The sequence below is a fragment of the Coregonus lavaretus genome (genome assembly GCF_964263955.1).
Source record: "Coregonus lavaretus genome assembly, chromosome: 1".
Taxonomy (NCBI): domain Eukaryota; kingdom Metazoa; phylum Chordata; class Actinopteri; order Salmoniformes; family Salmonidae; genus Coregonus; species Coregonus lavaretus.
Window position 1 is genome coordinate 3,350,895 of NC_139988.1, and position 17,381 is coordinate 3,368,275.

The 17,381-nt window shown below is 44.2% G+C and overlaps 1 protein-coding gene across 1 annotated transcript in view; it reads left to right on the forward strand.

The window, feature by feature from the left end:
- Positions 1 to 17,381, forward strand: part of LOC311118953 (neurexin-1a-beta-like) — a gene marked incomplete at both ends in the record, with an annotated part of 435,621 nt that overhangs the window by 280,418 nt on the left and 137,822 nt on the right. Inside the window, 2 exons of the mRNA XM_084157689.1 lie at positions 1,871 to 1,960; positions 3,491 to 3,813. Of these exons, the coding sequence (XP_084013815.1) occupies positions 1,871 to 1,960; positions 3,491 to 3,813 (413 nt within the window). The remainder of the gene's footprint in view (positions 1 to 1,870; positions 1,961 to 3,490; positions 3,814 to 17,381) is intronic.

Consider the following 17,381-nt stretch of genomic DNA (forward strand, 5'->3'; position numbering starts at 1 on the left):
TGATTCTCTCAACTACTGTTCGGATCAGTTTATTCTCTCAACTAGTGTTCGGTTCAGTTGATTCTCTCAACTACTGTTCGGTTCAGTTTATTCTCTCAACTACTGTTCGGTTCAGTTGATTCTCACAACTACTGTTCGGTTCAGTTGATTCTCTCAAATACTGTTCGGTTCAGTTGATTCTCTCAACTACTGTTCGGTTCAGTTGATTCTCTCAACTACTGTTCGGTTCAGTTGATTCTCTCAACTACTGTTCGGTTCAGTTGATTCTCTCAACTACTGTTCGGTTCAGTTGATTCTCTCAACTACTGTTCGGTTCAGTTGATTCTTACAACTACTGTTCGGTTCAGTTGATTCTCTCAAATACGGTTCAGTTGATTCTCTCAACTACTGTTCGGTTCAGTTGATTCTCTCAACTACTGTTCGGTTCAGTTGATTCTCACAACTACTGTTCGGTTCAGTTGATTCTCTCAAATACGGTTCAGTTGATTCTCTCAAATACTGTTCGGTTCAGTTTATTCTCTCAACTACTGTTCGGTTCAGTTTATTCTCTCAACTACTGTTCGGTTCAGTTTATTCTCTCAACTACTGTTCTGTTCAGTTTATTCTCTCAAATACTGTTCGGTTCAGTTGATTCTCTCAACTACTGTTCGGTTCAGTTGATTCTCTCAACTACTGTTCGGTTCAGTTTATTCTCTCAACTACTGTTCTGTTCAGTTGATTCTCTCAAATACTGTTCGGTTCAGTTGATTCTCTCAACTACTGTTCGGTTCAGTTGATTCTCTCAACTACTGTTCGGTTCAGTTGATTCTCTCAACTACTGTTCGGTTCAGTTTATTCTCTCAACTACTGTTCGGATCAGTTTATTCTCTCTATCTGTTTCTCACAGTTTCTGTTTTTCAGTTTCTATTAATCCACCCACAAGCCACACTGCTTTTGAAGTCTACAGAAATTTGGTTAAACTCAAAGCAATTAAGGAGATTATGGTTGTTATCAATCTCATTTACATGTTTGTCTACCAGTAATGAGAGGATGAGAGTGATGACAGCCTTCATCATCATTACCCTAACTCTTAGTTTAGCCATTGTCAAAGCCTTCACCGTCATTACCCTGACTTTTAGTGTAGCCATTGTCAAAGCCTTCACCGTCATTACCCTGACTCTTAGTGCAGCCATTGTCAAAGCCTTCACCGTCATTACCCTGACTCTTAGTGTAGCCATTGTCAAAGCCTTCACTGCTATTGGAATAGTGTTCAGTATGTGTGCACCTATTTTGACACCTAAATATGTTGTTTCTTTGATTCTTGAAATGTCCATGTTGATTGCTGATTTGTTGTTAGCTTATTGTTACCTGGTAATTAGTCAACTTGTTTAAATGGGGATGGGATGTGTTATATATATATACTTTGTTTTGTACTCTAAACCATAAACTGTGTGCAAAAGGATGAATGTTTTTCACAAACGATATATTCTGGGAATTTATAACTAGCTAAAAAGTCTGCCAAAAAGAAAGCAAGAAAATAAAAAAATGTGTTTTGGAAATCATTTTGGTAAGAGTTATGTTATGAAAATGTTTAAATTTGTGATTTGGTTTTGGTTTATACAGTAACATAACTTTATTAACCTAGTTGAAACTTCAGCGTGCTAATTCTCAATTAATATAGGAATAATTGGTTGGCTTATATTAAAATAAAATGATTTGAGTAAGTGAAGTTGGGTCGATGAAATGTTGTAGGTAACTTTGTGTTTATTTTAAACGTCTAAAACGTATTAAAAACTGTGTGGCAGTTGTTATAGCTCAAGAATTAAGTATTAACATTTAACCTTTGACTTTACAGACTTTAACCACTGAAATGTCTCTTTAAACTTTAAAGGCAACAATGATAACGAACGCCTGGCGATTGCTAGACAGCGAATCCCATATCGACTTGGTCGAGTAGTTGACGAATGGCTACTCGACAAAGGTAAAAACATTGATTAAAACTTCAAATAAAAATAATTTGATTATAACCCAGTAATACATTTTATAACCAATAAACCTTAAAAAATAAATGTTCAGTAAAACTTAAATAAAACGAAATAATTTTAAAACAGTTAAATGTAGCTAGCTAGTAACATTGCACACTTTTGCATATAATAATGTATTCTTATTTTTAGAGATGTCAGCTTCAGGTTAAAGGGACTGTAAACATAAATCTAACAATTTCCTGAAGTAATATCAACACTGTTAAAATGTATATAAATTATTATAGCATTGTTGTCATTTGATACCTAAATGAACTAAAAAAGGTCCAGTTAAATTATCCATTCAGTTGATATTTGTAGTGTTGTATTTTATACACATATATACATGTATGTGCTTGTTTTATAATGGATCATACTGATTAAACTTCTAGAAATGTTAAATTATAAATAGAGTGCAATATTAATTGGCATAAAGAAATTGAGTCCCTTTAACGGATATTGTAAATATGTATAGGGAATGAAGATCAAGGCAATGTATCATAAAACTCAAATGTTTGAGTGCATGCCTTTTTGTATGTTTCTAGAAACCAAGTTGTATCTCCCACCATGATTATTTTTCATTGTGGTGTGTTCTGTTTCAGTTTTTATGTTATTTTACTGTCACCAATGACACTTTTGTTGTGTGCCTCATTTTTCAAACCTCAGTGTACATTTTAAGTTGCATTCACTTCTTGCTAAAGGGCGGTCTTGGGATGATGATAAAAGTAAGATGAATCATTTTAACTTTGGCAAAACTTTAGAAATGTATGTTAAATATCGTAATGAAACTCTAAACTTCTATACATTCTATAACTTTGAATGATTTTTTAAATTCTCATAATGAAACTTAAAACTCCTATATAAACATTAAAACTGTTAAAGTGGTAAGTGTTTTCAAAGAAATTCAAGTGTCAAGCTATTCAAAGAGGATAATTGGAGCCTATAAGATGACACATCTGTCAACTCTATTTTCTCCACAGGCAATTTCCCACATACAAACTGTCCCTTTTAAAATTCCTTCACATATAAAAACTCACACTTCTAAGATCTTCCTATTATTTCAAGGAATAAATCAATTGCAGTTTAGCCCATTGCTGTCAAGTAATACAATATTTACACACCTATCAAGATTAATGTCCTTCCTGCAGTTAAATTGACTTGATTGTCCTTTTAGCAAAGCTGCAGTACATTTATTTACAACAACGTTTTGCTTTTTTCTTTCTCCCTTTGAGTCTGCGTGGTTCCATCCATCATTCTACCGCAATAAATTACCATGAGAGGCTTGCCTCTAGCAACGAGTAATTTATCGCAACTCATTAGCCGACTGGGCAAATAATCTGTGTTTCTTATGCGCAATTATTTTTCATCACACTTTTCTTTTTTATTTCTGTTGTGACTCAAAGTACGAGTAGGGAGTTAGCGGTGGCAGAGTCCGTCCGCGTTCCATCCAACATACATTCTTGTATATATGTAACGTTGTTTTCCCGCAGGTCGGCAGCTCACTATCTTCAACAGCCAGACCACCATACAGATAGGTGGCTGGGACCGGGACAGGAGTCGCTCGTTTCAGGGCCAGCTCTCAGGCCTCTACTATAACGGACTGAAGGTGTTCAACATGGCCACGGAAGGAGATCCTAACATCCGCGTCCAGGGGAGCGTGAGACTAGTGGGAGAATCGCCGTCATCCATCACGCCACAGTCCAGTGCCAACACAGGCAACCGGTCGGAGACATCTACCTCCATTATGGAGATCACCACGACGACGGCGTCCAGTAGGAGGGTGAAGCAGACGACGCCACGGGAACCTCAGCAGGTAGGAGAACTCAGAACTTAAGATAAGATATACTTTAGTATTATTATTCATTAGAAATTTGTCTTCTGCAATATACTTATACACACAAAACACATTGGGTTGGAGAGGCTGGGCTGGAGCAGAAGGCTGCCGCAGTGCAGGGCCCAACCCTACTGGTCTTCTTATTCTCTGTACAGTCAGGTCCAACATTTTTCATCTTTATCAAGGGTGCCAATAATTAAGAACTGACGTTATCTGTTCTTGTTCTGTGTCTTATCCTGGTCTGAGATCTCTCTGTGAGCCTGGTCTGAGATCTGTTTGTGCTGTATATCCTGGTCTGTGAACCTGGTCTGAGGTCTGTCTGTGAGCCTGGTCTGAGATCTGTCTGTGCTGTATATACTGGTCTGTGAGCCTGTTCTGAGATCTGTCTGTGAGCCTGGTATGAGATCTGTTTGTGATGTATATCCTGGTTTGTGAGCCTGGTCTGAGATCTGTCTGTGTTGTATAGACAACTCCTATGTTTGTTCACATGACAAAGACCAAGAAAAGCACAAACAGATTTGACTCTTGTGGATATATGTTTTCCTTTTTTCAGTAATAAAAATGTCTCATCATGACCTCAAGCCATTTGAAAAGTCTATGCATGTACACTATATGTACAAAAGTATGTGGACACCCCTTCAAATTAGTGGATTTGGCTCTTTCAGCCACACCCATTGCTGACAGGTGTATAAAATCGAGCACACAGCCATGCAATCTCCATAGACAAACACTGGCAGTAGAATGGCCTTACTGAAGAGCTCAGTGACTTTAAACGTGGCACCATCATAGGATGCCACCTTTCCAACAAGTCAGTTCGTCAAATTTCTGCCCTGCTAGAGCATCCCTGGTCAACTGTAAGTGCTGTTATTGTGAAGTGAAATGTCTAGGAGAAACAACGGATCAGCCGCGAAGTGGTAAGCCACACAAGGTCACAGAACAGGACCGCAGAGTGCTGAAGCATGTAAAAATAGTCTGACCTGGGTTGCAACACTCACTACGAGTTCCAAACTGCCTCTGGAAGCAACGTCAGCAGAAGAACTGTTCGTCGGGAGCTTCATGAAATGGGTTTCCATGGCCGAGCAGCCGCACACAAGCCTAATGCCTTGATCACACCTACAGTGTCATTCCGCAAAATGGTACACAGCATCATCTGGATATGTGTGCAACAAAAGTTCAACATTCACCTTCTGTTACCATTTCTGTCTAGCCGTCTACGCATACAGTTTGACGCAAATGTTCGATAAATCCAACATATGCACCACACAGAACACACTCCAATTGCCTCTGCAACTCAATGCTGCAAGGCAAATGCAGCGTTCCATTGGAAATTCATGTTTTTCTGGTGAACCAAAATGCAATGATGCTTTCGGTGTGATCGAGGTGTAAGATCACCATACGCAATGTCAAGCGTCGGCTGGAGTGGTGTAAAGCTCACCGCTATTGGACTCTGGAGCAGTGGAAACGCGTTCTCTGGTGATGAATCATGCTTCACCATCTGGCAGTCCGACAGACTAATCTGGGTTTGGGGAATGCCAGGAAAACACTACCTGCCCCAATGCATAGTGCCAACTGTAAAGTTTGGTGGAGGAGGAATAATGGTCTGGGACTGTTTTTCATGGTTCGGTCTAGGCCCCTTAGTTCCAGTGAAGGGAAATCTTAACGCTAAAGCATACAATGACATTCTAGACGATTCGGTGCTTCCAACTTTGTGGCAACAGTTTGGAGAAGACCCTTTCCTGTTTCAGTATGACAATGCCCCTGTGCACAAAGCGAGGTCCATACAGAAATGGTTTGTCGAGATCGGTGTGGAAGAACATGACTGGCCTGCACAGGTGTGGAACAACTTGACTGGCCTGCACAGAACCCTGACCTCAACTCCCATCGAACACCTTTGGGATGAATTGGAATGCCGACTGCAAGCCATACCTAATCACCCAACATCAGTGCCCAATCTCACTAATGCTCTTGTGGCTGAATGGAAGCAAGTTCCCGCAGCAATGTTCCAACATCTAGTGAAAAGCCTTCCCAGAAGAGTGGAGGCTGTTATGGCAGCAAAGGGGGGACCAACTCCATATTAATGCCCATGATTTTGGAATGGGATGTTCGACAAGCAGGTGTCCACATACGTTTGGTCATGTAGTGTATTTGACATACAGTGCATTACATGCAACCCAAGAACACAATACGGATGTTGTCATAACTGTCCTAATATTATGGGTTTTCTGGTGTTAGCTGTTCTATTTCCAATGATGCATCTGACCTCAATACCCAAGGGTGAATCATGTCTCCCCACCACCAGCCTAACGTAACATCACTGTTCATGCCAATGTCTGCTATGTCACTGCTAGGCATATGCTGCAATCAAATGTGACATATTACATCTAGATACATGACAGATAATACACTGCAAAAGAGGGTAGGCCTATTAATATACTCTCCATCTGGAGACACAGAGATTTAAAGTATGGTATATAATACAGTCATATTCATTTTTGTGTAAATGAACACATGCAGGGACATTTTTATTATCCAATGTAAGAATGGTTGAAAATGATTAGTCCTGATTTTTATGTATGTTTGTTTCTTGTCATCTAAAGAAGTTGTATTTTAATAGGGAAGCTTATTGCTTCTGATTGACTCTAACAATTCTGTTGGAAGCTGGATTTTGTGCAGACATGGCCAGGAATCATTTCGGTCACTACGTATAAGGAAGGACAGGGGTGACTGGCTCCTACGTCTCTAAAGTTCCTTTTGTGTGTGTCTGGCCAAGGAGAGACACCACTATGTGGCCTCCTTAAGTGTTGTTGTAGTGAAGAAATACACATGATGCTGCATAGGGCACAGCCCAGGGGGCGTTTTCTATCTCCATGCTGCATAGGGCACAGCCCAGGGGGCGTTTTCTATCTCCATGCTGCATAGGGCACACCCCAGGGGGCGTTTTCTATCTCCATGCTGCATAGGGCACAGCCCAGGGGCATTTTCTATCTCCATGATCATAGGGCACAGCCCAGGGGGCGTTTTCTATCTCCATGATCATAGGGCACACCCCAGGGGGCGTTTTCTATCTCCATGCTGCATAGGGCACAGCCCAGGGGGCGTTTTCTATCTCCATGCTGCATAGGGCACAGCCCAGGGGGCGTTTTCTATCTCCATGATCATAGGGCACAGCCCAGGGGGCGTTTTCTATCTCCATGATCATAGGGCACACCCCAGGGGGCGTTTTCTATCTCCATGATCATAGGGCACACCCCAGGGGGCGTTTTCTATCTCCATGATCATAGGGCACAGCCCAGGGGGCGTTTTCTATCTCCATGCTGCATAGGGCACAGCCCAGGGGGCGTTTTCTGCCTCCATGCTCAAAAGAACAAATAAAAGATAAATAAAAAAGAGGAGAGGCCAATGAAAACCAAGGCAGTTGTGGTTTAAGTTGTTGTGCAATTCTGAGGCTATGAAGTGATTGCTTGTCTTGGGACAAAATAAAATGATTTTGGTGGAGCAGTGAACATTGAATCGCTTTCATGCCAAATTGATGGACCAGGGCATAGGCTTAGAGTTCACCCCTTGGGTATATCTGCACTGTGCTTGAAGGAGGTCTGTGGCTAATGCTTGATCAGCCACAGACCAAAGAATCAAGTCAGAGGAAGTGGTCTGCCTCACAAACTGTCTGGCTGACATTCACAGACATAATAACAAGAGTATAAGGAAGGACAGGGGTGACTGGCTCCTACGTCTCTAAAGTTCCTTTTGTGTGTGTCTGGCCAAGGAGAGACACCACTATGTGGCCTCCTTAAGTGTTGTTGTAGTGAAGAAATACACATGATGCTGCATAGGGCACAGCCCAGGGGGCGTTTTCTATCTCCATGCTGCATAGGGCACAGCCCAGGGGGCGTTTTCTATCTCCATGCTGCATAGGGCACACCCCAGGGGGCGTTTTCTATCTCCATGCTGCATAGGGCACAGCCCAGGGGGCATTTTCTATCTCCATGATCATAGGGCACAGCCCAGGGGGCGTTTTCTATCTCCATGATCATAGGGCACACCCCAGGGGGCGTTTTCTATCTCCATGCTGCATAGGGCACAGCCCAGGGGGCGTTTTCTATCTCCATGCTGCATAGGGCACAGCCCAGGGGGCGTTTTCTATCTCCATGATCATAGGGCACAGCCCAGGGGGCGTTTTCTATCTCCATGATCATAGGGCACACCCCAGGGGGCGTTTTCTATCTCCATGATCATAGGGCACACCCCAGGGGGCGTTTTCTATCTCCATGATCATAGGGCACAGCCCAGGGGGCGTTTTCTATCTCCATGCTGCATAGGGCACAGCCCAGGGGGCGTTTTCTGCCTCCATGCTCAAAAGAACAAATAAAAGATAAATAAAAAAGAGGAGAGGCCAATGAAAACCAAGGCAGTTGTGGTTTAAGTTGTTGTGCAATTCTGAGGCTATGAAGTGATTGCTTGTCTTGGGACAAAATAAAATGATTTTGGTGGAGCAGTGAACATTGAATCGCTTTCATGCCAAATTGATGGACCAGGGCATAGGCTTAGAGTTCACCCCTTGGGTATATCTGCACTGTGCTTGAAGGAGGTCTGTGGCTAATGCTTGATCAGCCACAGACCAAAGAATCAAGTCAGAGGAAGTGGTCTGCCTCACAAACTGTCTGGCTGACATTCACAGACATAATAACAAGAGTATAAGGAAGGACAGGGGTGACTGGCTCCTACGTCTCTAAAGTTCCTTTTGTGTGTGTCTGGCCAAGGAGAGACACCACTATGTGGCCTCCTTAAGTGTTGTTGTAGTGAAGAAATACACATGATGCTGCATAGGGCACAGCCCAGGGGGCGTTTTCTATCTCCATGCTGCATAGGGCACAGCCCAGGGGGCGTTTTCTATCTCCATGCTGCATAGGGCACACCCCAGGGGGCGTTTTCTATCTCCATGCTGCATAGGGCACAGCCCAGGGGGCATTTTCTATCTCCATGATCATAGGGCACAGCCCAGGGGGCGTTTTCTATCTCCATGATCATAGGGCACACCCCAGGGGGCGTTTTCTATCTCCATGCTGCATAGGGCACAGCCCAGGGGGCGTTTTCTATCTCCATGCTGCATAGGGCACAGCCCAGGGGGCGTTTTCTATCTCCATGATCATAGGGCACAGCCCAGGGGGCGTTTTCTATCTCCATGATCATAGGGCACACCCCAGGGGGCGTTTTCTATCTCCATGATCATAGGGCACACCCCAGGGGGCGTTTTCTATCTCCATGATCATAGGGCACAGCCCAGGGGGCGTTTTCTATCTCCATGCTGCATAGGGCACAGCCCAGGGGGCGTTTTCTGCCTCCATGCTCAAAAGAACAAATAAAAGATAAATAAAAAAGAGGAGAGGCCAATGAAAACCAAGGCAGTTGTGGTTTAAGTTGTTGTGCAATTCTGAGGCTATGAAGTGATTGCTTGTCTTGGGACAAAATAAAATGATTTTGGTGGAGCAGTGAACATTGAATCGCTTTCATGCCAAATTGATGGACCAGGGCATAGGCTTAGAGTTCACCCCTTGGGTATATCTGCACTGTGCTTGAAGGAGGTCTGTGGCTAATGCTTGATCAGCCACAGACCAAAGAATCAAGTCAGAGGAAGTGGTCTGCCTCACAAACTGTCTGGCTGACATTCACAGACATAATAACAAGAGTATAAGGAAGGACAGGGGTGACTGGCTCCTACGTCTCTAAAGTTCCTTTTGTGTGTGTCTGGCCAAGGAGAGACACCACTATGTGGCCTCCTTAAGTGTTGTTGTAGTGAAGAAATACACATGATGCTGCATAGGGCACAGCCCAGGGGGCGTTTTCTATCTCCATGCTGCATAGGGCACAGCCCAGGGGGCGTTTTCTATCTCCATGCTGCATAGGGCACACCCCAGGGGGCGTTTTCTATCTCCATGCTGCATAGGGCACAGCCCAGGGGGCATTTTCTATCTCCATGATCATAGGGCACAGCCCAGGGGGCGTTTTCTATCTCCATGATCATAGGGCACACCCCAGGGGGCGTTTTCTATCTCCATGCTGCATAGGGCACAGCCCAGGGGGCGTTTTCTATCTCCATGCTGCATAGGGCACAGCCCAGGGGGCGTTTTCTATCTCCATGATCATAGGGCACAGCCCAGGGGGCGTTTTCTATCTCCATGATCATAGGGCACACCCCAGGGGGCGTTTTCTATCTCCATGATCATAGGGCACACCCCAGGGGGCGTTTTCTATCTCCATGATCATAGGGCACAGCCCAGGGGGCGTTTTCTATCTCCATGCTGCATAGGGCACAGCCCAGGGGGCGTTTTCTGCCTCCATGCTCAAAAGAACAAATAAAAGATAAATAAAAAAGAGGAGAGGCCAATGAAAACCAAGGCAGTTGTGGTTTAAGTTGTTGTGCAATTCTGAGGCTATGAAGTGATTGCTTGTCTTGGGACAAAATAAAATGATTTTGGTGGAGCAGTGAACATTGAATCGCTTTCATGCCAAATTGATGGACCAGGGCATAGGCTTAGAGTTCACCCCTTGGGTATATCTGCACTGTGCTTGAAGGAGGTCTGTGGCTAATGCTTGATCAGCCACAGACCAAAGAATCAAGTCAGAGGAAGTGGTCTGCCTCACAAACTGTCTGGCTGACATTCACAGACATAATAACAAGAGTATAAGGAAGGACAGGGGTGACTGGCTCCTACGTCTCTAAAGTTCCTTTTGTGTGTGTCTGGCCAAGGAGAGACACCACTATGTGGCCTCCTTAAGTGTTGTTGTAGTGAAGAAATACACATGATGCTGCATAGGGCACAGCCCAGGGGGCGTTTTCTATCTCCATGCTGCATAGGGCACAGCCCAGGGGGCGTTTTCTATCTCCATGCTGCATAGGGCACACCCCAGGGGGCGTTTTCTATCTCCATGCTGCATAGGGCACAGCCCAGGGGGCATTTTCTATCTCCATGATCATAGGGCACAGCCCAGGGGGCGTTTTCTATCTCCATGATCATAGGGCACACCCCAGGGGGCGTTTTCTATCTCCATGCTGCATAGGGCACAGCCCAGGGGGCGTTTTCTATCTCCATGCTGCATAGGGCACAGCCCAGGGGGCGTTTTCTATCTCCATGATCATAGGGCACAGCCCAGGGGGCGTTTTCTATCTCCATGATCATAGGGCACACCCCAGGGGGCGTTTTCTATCTCCATGATCATAGGGCACACCCCAGGGGGCGTTTTCTATCTCCATGATCATAGGACACAGCCCAGGGGGCGTTTTCTATCTCCATGCTGCATAGGGCACAGCCCAGGGGGCGTTTTCTGCCTCCATGCTCAAAAGAACAAATAAAAGATAAATAAAAAAGAGGAGAGGCCAATGAAAACCAAGGCAGTTGTGGTTTAAGTTGTTGTGCAATTCTGAGGCTATGAAGTGATTGCTTGTCTTGGGACAAAATAAAATGATTTTGGTGGAGCAGTGAACATTGAATCGCTTTCATGCCAAATTGATGGACCAGGGCATAGGCTTAGAGTTCACCCCTTGGGTATATCTGCACTGTGCTTGAAGGAGGTCTGTGGCTAATGCTTGATCAGCCACAGACCAAAGAATCAAGTCAGAGGAAGTGGTCTGCCTCACAAACTGTCTGGCTGACATTCACAGACATAATAACAAGAGAATGGGCGGTCATTTAATTCACATCACAACCATTCAGGATTTGTTTATTCACTCATCAATTACCCAGAAGTTGTGTGTGGTAATGTGTTGCACAACTAGTGGTGAGTTTGTGTAATAGCAGGAAGAAAATGTGTTGATAGTTGAGGTTGCTTCAAACGCTGGAGATTAGAAGGAGGTTGTTTTTCTAGGGAAACATATATAAAATATATACATATACGGTTTCTTTCTTTAGGTGTTTCTAAAAGTATTCAGAATAATACAGTGTATTCTGACACTTAAATAATTATCCAAAATGACGTCCTTACTGTCAAAAGAGGAATGGTAATGCAGTATTTACTTACCGTGTTCACGGTGGGTTGATACTCAGCTGTTGGGGCTGCTTTCATATTAGATATTTTACTGCTGACATATTCAAAGCAGTGTGTTGGCATAACTAATTAAGAATATAACAAAACATCCCCTTTGATAAACAAGCAAGTGCAAAACTGTGCAGTCAAAACAAATCTAGGAATGATGAACATTGTAAACAGGGCCAAGTAGTCTACACAACATAATCTATATACAGGCAAGTCATTTTCCTGGCTCCCTCTGATTGGATATTATGTAGAGCCTTGACTCTTCTCTCTGATTGGGTATTGGGTGGAACCCGAGCTTGGCTCATTGGCTCATTGGCTCATTGGCTCCCCTGTGCTTCGTGCCATAGAGGAGAAGACATTAATGCTGTCCAAATGTAAATGGGCTTTTCAGGGATATATTTCCCATTCTATTGCATGGGTGGGTTAGCATTCAAGGCTTTCGAGACTCACATACCCCCACTATAGCAAACGATGGCAGAGTTTCTAGGAAATGCATGTAGGCATTGATTGGGACCCCGAAATAGACACAGCCTCTCTCCCCATCCCTTCCCAGTCCATCAGTGTCCAAGACTGTTTCTGTCTGTCCACAAAGGAATGGAGGAACCAACCCAGGCGTCATCCTCTCTTCCTGCATGCCCATTTTCATAGAGCTCAGTTCAAGTCTGTGGCTTTACGGGAAAGCTGGAGAGAGAGAGAGAGAGAGAGAGAGAGAGAGAGAGAGAGAGAGAGAGAGAGAGAGAGAGAGAGAGAGAGAGAGAGAGAGAGAGAGAGAGAGAGAGAGAGAGAGAGAGAGAGAGAGAGAGAGAGAGAGAGAGAGAGAGAGAGAGAGAGAGAGAGAGAGAGAGAGAGAGAGAGAGAGAGAGAGAGAGAGAGAGAGAGAGAGAGAGAGAGAGAGAGAGAGAGAGAGAGAGAGAGATTATCCAAGCAAGTAAATTCCAATGTTATTATTCCTTTCCATTTCATAAATATTGATCTAGTGTAAGTGTTTTCTCCCCCTCCTAAGATTAGTCCTGCAAACCATAGTAACATAATGCAATCCACAGTGGAAGATCAGATAATGGTCTGTAATTGTGTTTAATCTCTAATCTGTGTATGAGGTGCTATCTTAAATCGCGACAGAAGCCAGCCGAATCGTCAGTCAGGAAGGAAATGAAGCTTGATACTGCTGCTGATGCGCCTGTCCTACTTTTCTGTTCCAAATCGGTTCATTATAACAGAATAATACTGTGTTACAAATCAAATCAAATCAAATCAAATTTTATTGGCCACATGCGCTGAATACAACAGGTGCAGACATTACAGTGAAATGCTTACTTACAGGCCTTAACCAACAGTGCATTTATTTGTAATAAAAAAGTAAAATAAAACAACAACAAAAAAGTGTTGAGAAAAATGTATGAAACACATGAAAGCCATCCATGTCCATGTGTAAATGCGTTCTGAATAGAATGTAAATATGAACAAATACTGCACAGTGTAGACACCACATAAGGAGAAATATAGAATACTGTATCAGACCACTGCTCTCTCAGCTGAATAGGTAAATATTGTAACTGTATGTACATTACCTCTTCACTCCAACTGCTTTGAGAGCATTGGAATAAGCCAATCAATGAGAATCAAATAATGTTCAGCATACAATCAATTCATTAGAACATTCAAAAACCACTGATGGCGTCCACGATGACATGCTGTTTGTACTATTCCAAGTGCTTTGACCTTGTATCCATAGCCCTCAGTCACTAACCCCTGCCTTTCTATAGCCCTCAGTCACTAACCCCTGCCTTTCTATAGCCCTCAGTCACTAACCCCTGCCTTTCTATAGCCCTCAGTCACTAACCCCTGCCTTTCTATAGCCCTCAGTCACTAACCCCTGCCTTTCTATAGCCCTCAGTCACTAACCCCTGCCATTCTATAGCCCTGTCACTAACCCCTGACATTCTATAGCCCTCAGTCACTTACCCCTGCCATTCTATAGCCCTGTCACTAACCCCTGCCTTTCTATAGCCCTCAGTCAATAACCCCTGCCATTCTATAGCCCTGTCACTAACCCCTGCCTTTCAATAGACCTGTTACTAACCCCTGCCTTTCTATAGCCCTGTCACTAACCCCTGCCTTTCTATAGCCCTGTTACTAACCCCTGCCTTTCTATAGACCTGTCACTAACCCCTGCCTTTCTATAGCCCTGTTACTAACCCCTGCCTTTCTATAGCCCTGTCACTAACCCCTGCCTTTCTATAGCCCTGTCACTAACCCCTGCCTTTCTATAGCCCTGTCACTAACCCCTGCCTTTCTATATAGTCCTCAGTCACTAACCCCTGCCTTTCTATAGCCCTGTCACTAACCCCTGCCTTTCTATAGCCCTGTCACTAACCCCTGCCTTTCTATAGCCCTCAGTCACTAACCCCTGCCATTCTATAGCCCTGTCACTAACCCCTGCCTTTCTATAGCCCTGTCACTAACCCCTGCCTTTCTATAGCCCTGTCACTAACCCCTGCCTTTCTATAGCCCTCAGTCACTAACCCCTGCCATTCTATAGCCCTGTCACTAACCCCTGCCTTTCTATAGTCCTCAGTCACTAACCCCTGCCTTTCTATAGTCCTCAGTCACTTACCCCTGCCTTTATATAGCCCTCAGCCACTAACCCCTGCCTTTCTATAGCCCTGTCACTAACCCCTGCCTTTCTATAGCCCTGTCACTAACCCCTGCCTTTCTATAGCCCTGTCACTAACCCCTGCCATTCTATAGTCCTCAGTCACTAACCCCTGCCTTTCTATAATCCTCAGTCACTTACCCCTGCCTTTATATAGCCCTCAGCCACTAACCCCTGCCTTTCTATAGCCCTGTCACTAACCCCTGCCTTTCTATAGCCCTGTCACTAACCCCTGCCTTTCTATAGCCCTGTCACTAACCCCTGCCTTTCTATAGCCCTGTCACTAACCCCTGCCTTTCTATAGCCCTGTCACTAACCCCTGCCTTTCTATAGCCCTGTCACTAACCCCTGCCTTTCTATAGCCCTGTCACTAACCCCTGCCTTTCTATAGCCCTGTCACTAACCCCTGCCTTTCTATATAGTCCTAAACCTCATCAGTCCGTTTTTGTTTTAGCCTAACCTGTTTAGTCTCTGTGCTATTACACATTGGTAAAGGTCAAACCAAATCAGGCACTGATCTGGTTCATCTTCCCCCACCCCTACCACCTCCTACAACCTCTCCCTATGTGACAGACATTACCAACTTAAATATGTAGATATTGTGAATAAACATTTACAAATGCTGGTTAAAAACATTGCAGTGATCTGCTCAGTACATTTTAGTTATTTAGTAGACGCTCTTATCCAGAGCGACTTACAGTTAGTGAGTACAGAATTTTTTTCATACTGGCCCCCCGTGGGAATCGAACCCACAACCCTGGCGTTGCAAGCACCTTAGCATCATTGCACCTACCCCAGCTACTAACAGAGCTTGATCTTTGATGTAAACAAAATGCAGCTAATTCCCAAGGGTCCTACATATGAAATGCAGCTAATTCCCAAGGGTCCTACATACAAAATTGAATACATTAACATTCACACGTACGTACAGGAATATATATATATATATATATATATATATATATATATATATATATATATATATATATATATATATATATATATATATTCCTGTACGTACGTGTGAATGTTAATGTATTCAATTCAATATATATGTTCCTTTGGAGATGGCCTGGTAGCTGTTTATTATTCTATAAGTATTGGTTAGTCTCCCGAGTGGCGCAGTGGTCTAAGGCACTGTATGGCAGTGCTAGCTGTGCCACTAGAGATCCTGGTTCGAATCCAGGCTCTGTCGTAGCCGGCCGTGACCGGGAGACCCATGGGGCGGCGCACAATTGGCCCAGCGTCGTCCAGGGTAGGGGAGGGAATGGCCGGCAGGGATGTAGCTCAGTTGGTAGAGCATGGCGTTTGCAACGCCAGGGTTGTGGGTTCAATTCCCATGGGGGGCCAGTATGAAAAATGTATGCACTCACTAACTGTAAGTTGCTCTGGATAAGAGCGTCTGCTAAATGACTAAAATGTAAAATGGTTATGTATATGATGTATATGCAGAGCTGCCTATTAGGCCTCCTCCAGATTGGCTATGAATCATACATGATTCAAAGTGAACCCGTACCAATGTCTTTAAATAAATGTGCATTCAAGGACGGGGAAATGTGCTTAGAAAATGAGAAATGTCAATGTAGCACTGCAAAAGGCCTCTAAGAGCGAGCTGAGAAGTGTGTGTATGCAGATGTGTGTGTTGGTCCCTGTGAGTGTTTGTGTTACTCTGATGCATTCATAGTGGAGAAGGTCGACTGGTTAAAGAGGTGGTTTTCGGAGAAGAGTGGAGGAGAGATGACGCGAGGTAAAGACGTGCGCTCCACTTGGGGACGTCTCTAAGGCCTCTGTGTGTTGTTCTGTTCTATGTGACTACCTTCCTAAGCTGCTTTTCTCACCAGGAGTCACACTGCCTGGAGAGAGCCCCCCGCCCAGCCCTAAAAGCCCATACCTTCGTCTATTACTGGGATCAGCATACAGCTAGCTATACAATATCCTAATATGTGTTATCTATTTACCATATATCAACTAAAGCCAATGCATGAATATATTTTCACACGATACTGGTTTAGAACGACAAAATAACTTATGGGGAAGTAAATACATGGGCTTGTTATCCTCATCGTATTGATCCTTGAATAACATAGTACTTCCTGTGTTTTGTCCCAAAGGATTCTCTTCAGCCCAATGCTAGAGCATGCTGTCTAAACAGTTTTGGGATCCTTGGCTTGCACCACAGTGAGTGAAGTAGCTAGCTAATGTGATGAACTTAGCGTTTTCCCTAGGAACTAAGACAATCTACACACACACGCGCGCACACGCACACACACACACACACACACACACATAGTGTTTCCCCCCGGTGCTAAGACAATCTCCACACACAGATCATTGCCTCTCATCACTGCTTAGCTTTTGGAATAGTTTAATGCTATCATTGACACTGATTAGTGGATGAAGGTCAATCAACTGACGAGCGCCGGGTACAAGAGGTTACAGCCATGTTGGAGGCAGGTTATATACTCCCCCACAGAGACACAGCCATGTTGGAGGCAGGTTATATACTCCCCCACAGAGACACAGCCATGTTGGAGGCAGGTTATATACTCCCCCACAGAGACACAGCCATGTTGGAGGCAGGTTATATACTCCCCCACAGAGACACAGCCATGTTGGAGGCAGGTTATATACTCCCCCACAGAGACACAGCCATGTTGGAGGCAGGTTATATACTCCCCCTCAGAGACACAGCCATGTTGGAGGCAGGTTATATACTCCCCCTCAGAGACACAGCCATGTTGGAGGCAGGTTATATACTCCCCCACAGAGACACAGCCATGTTGGAGGCAGGTTATATACTCCCCCACAGAGACACAGACATGTTGGAGGCAGGTTATATACTCCCCCACAGAGACACAGCCATGTT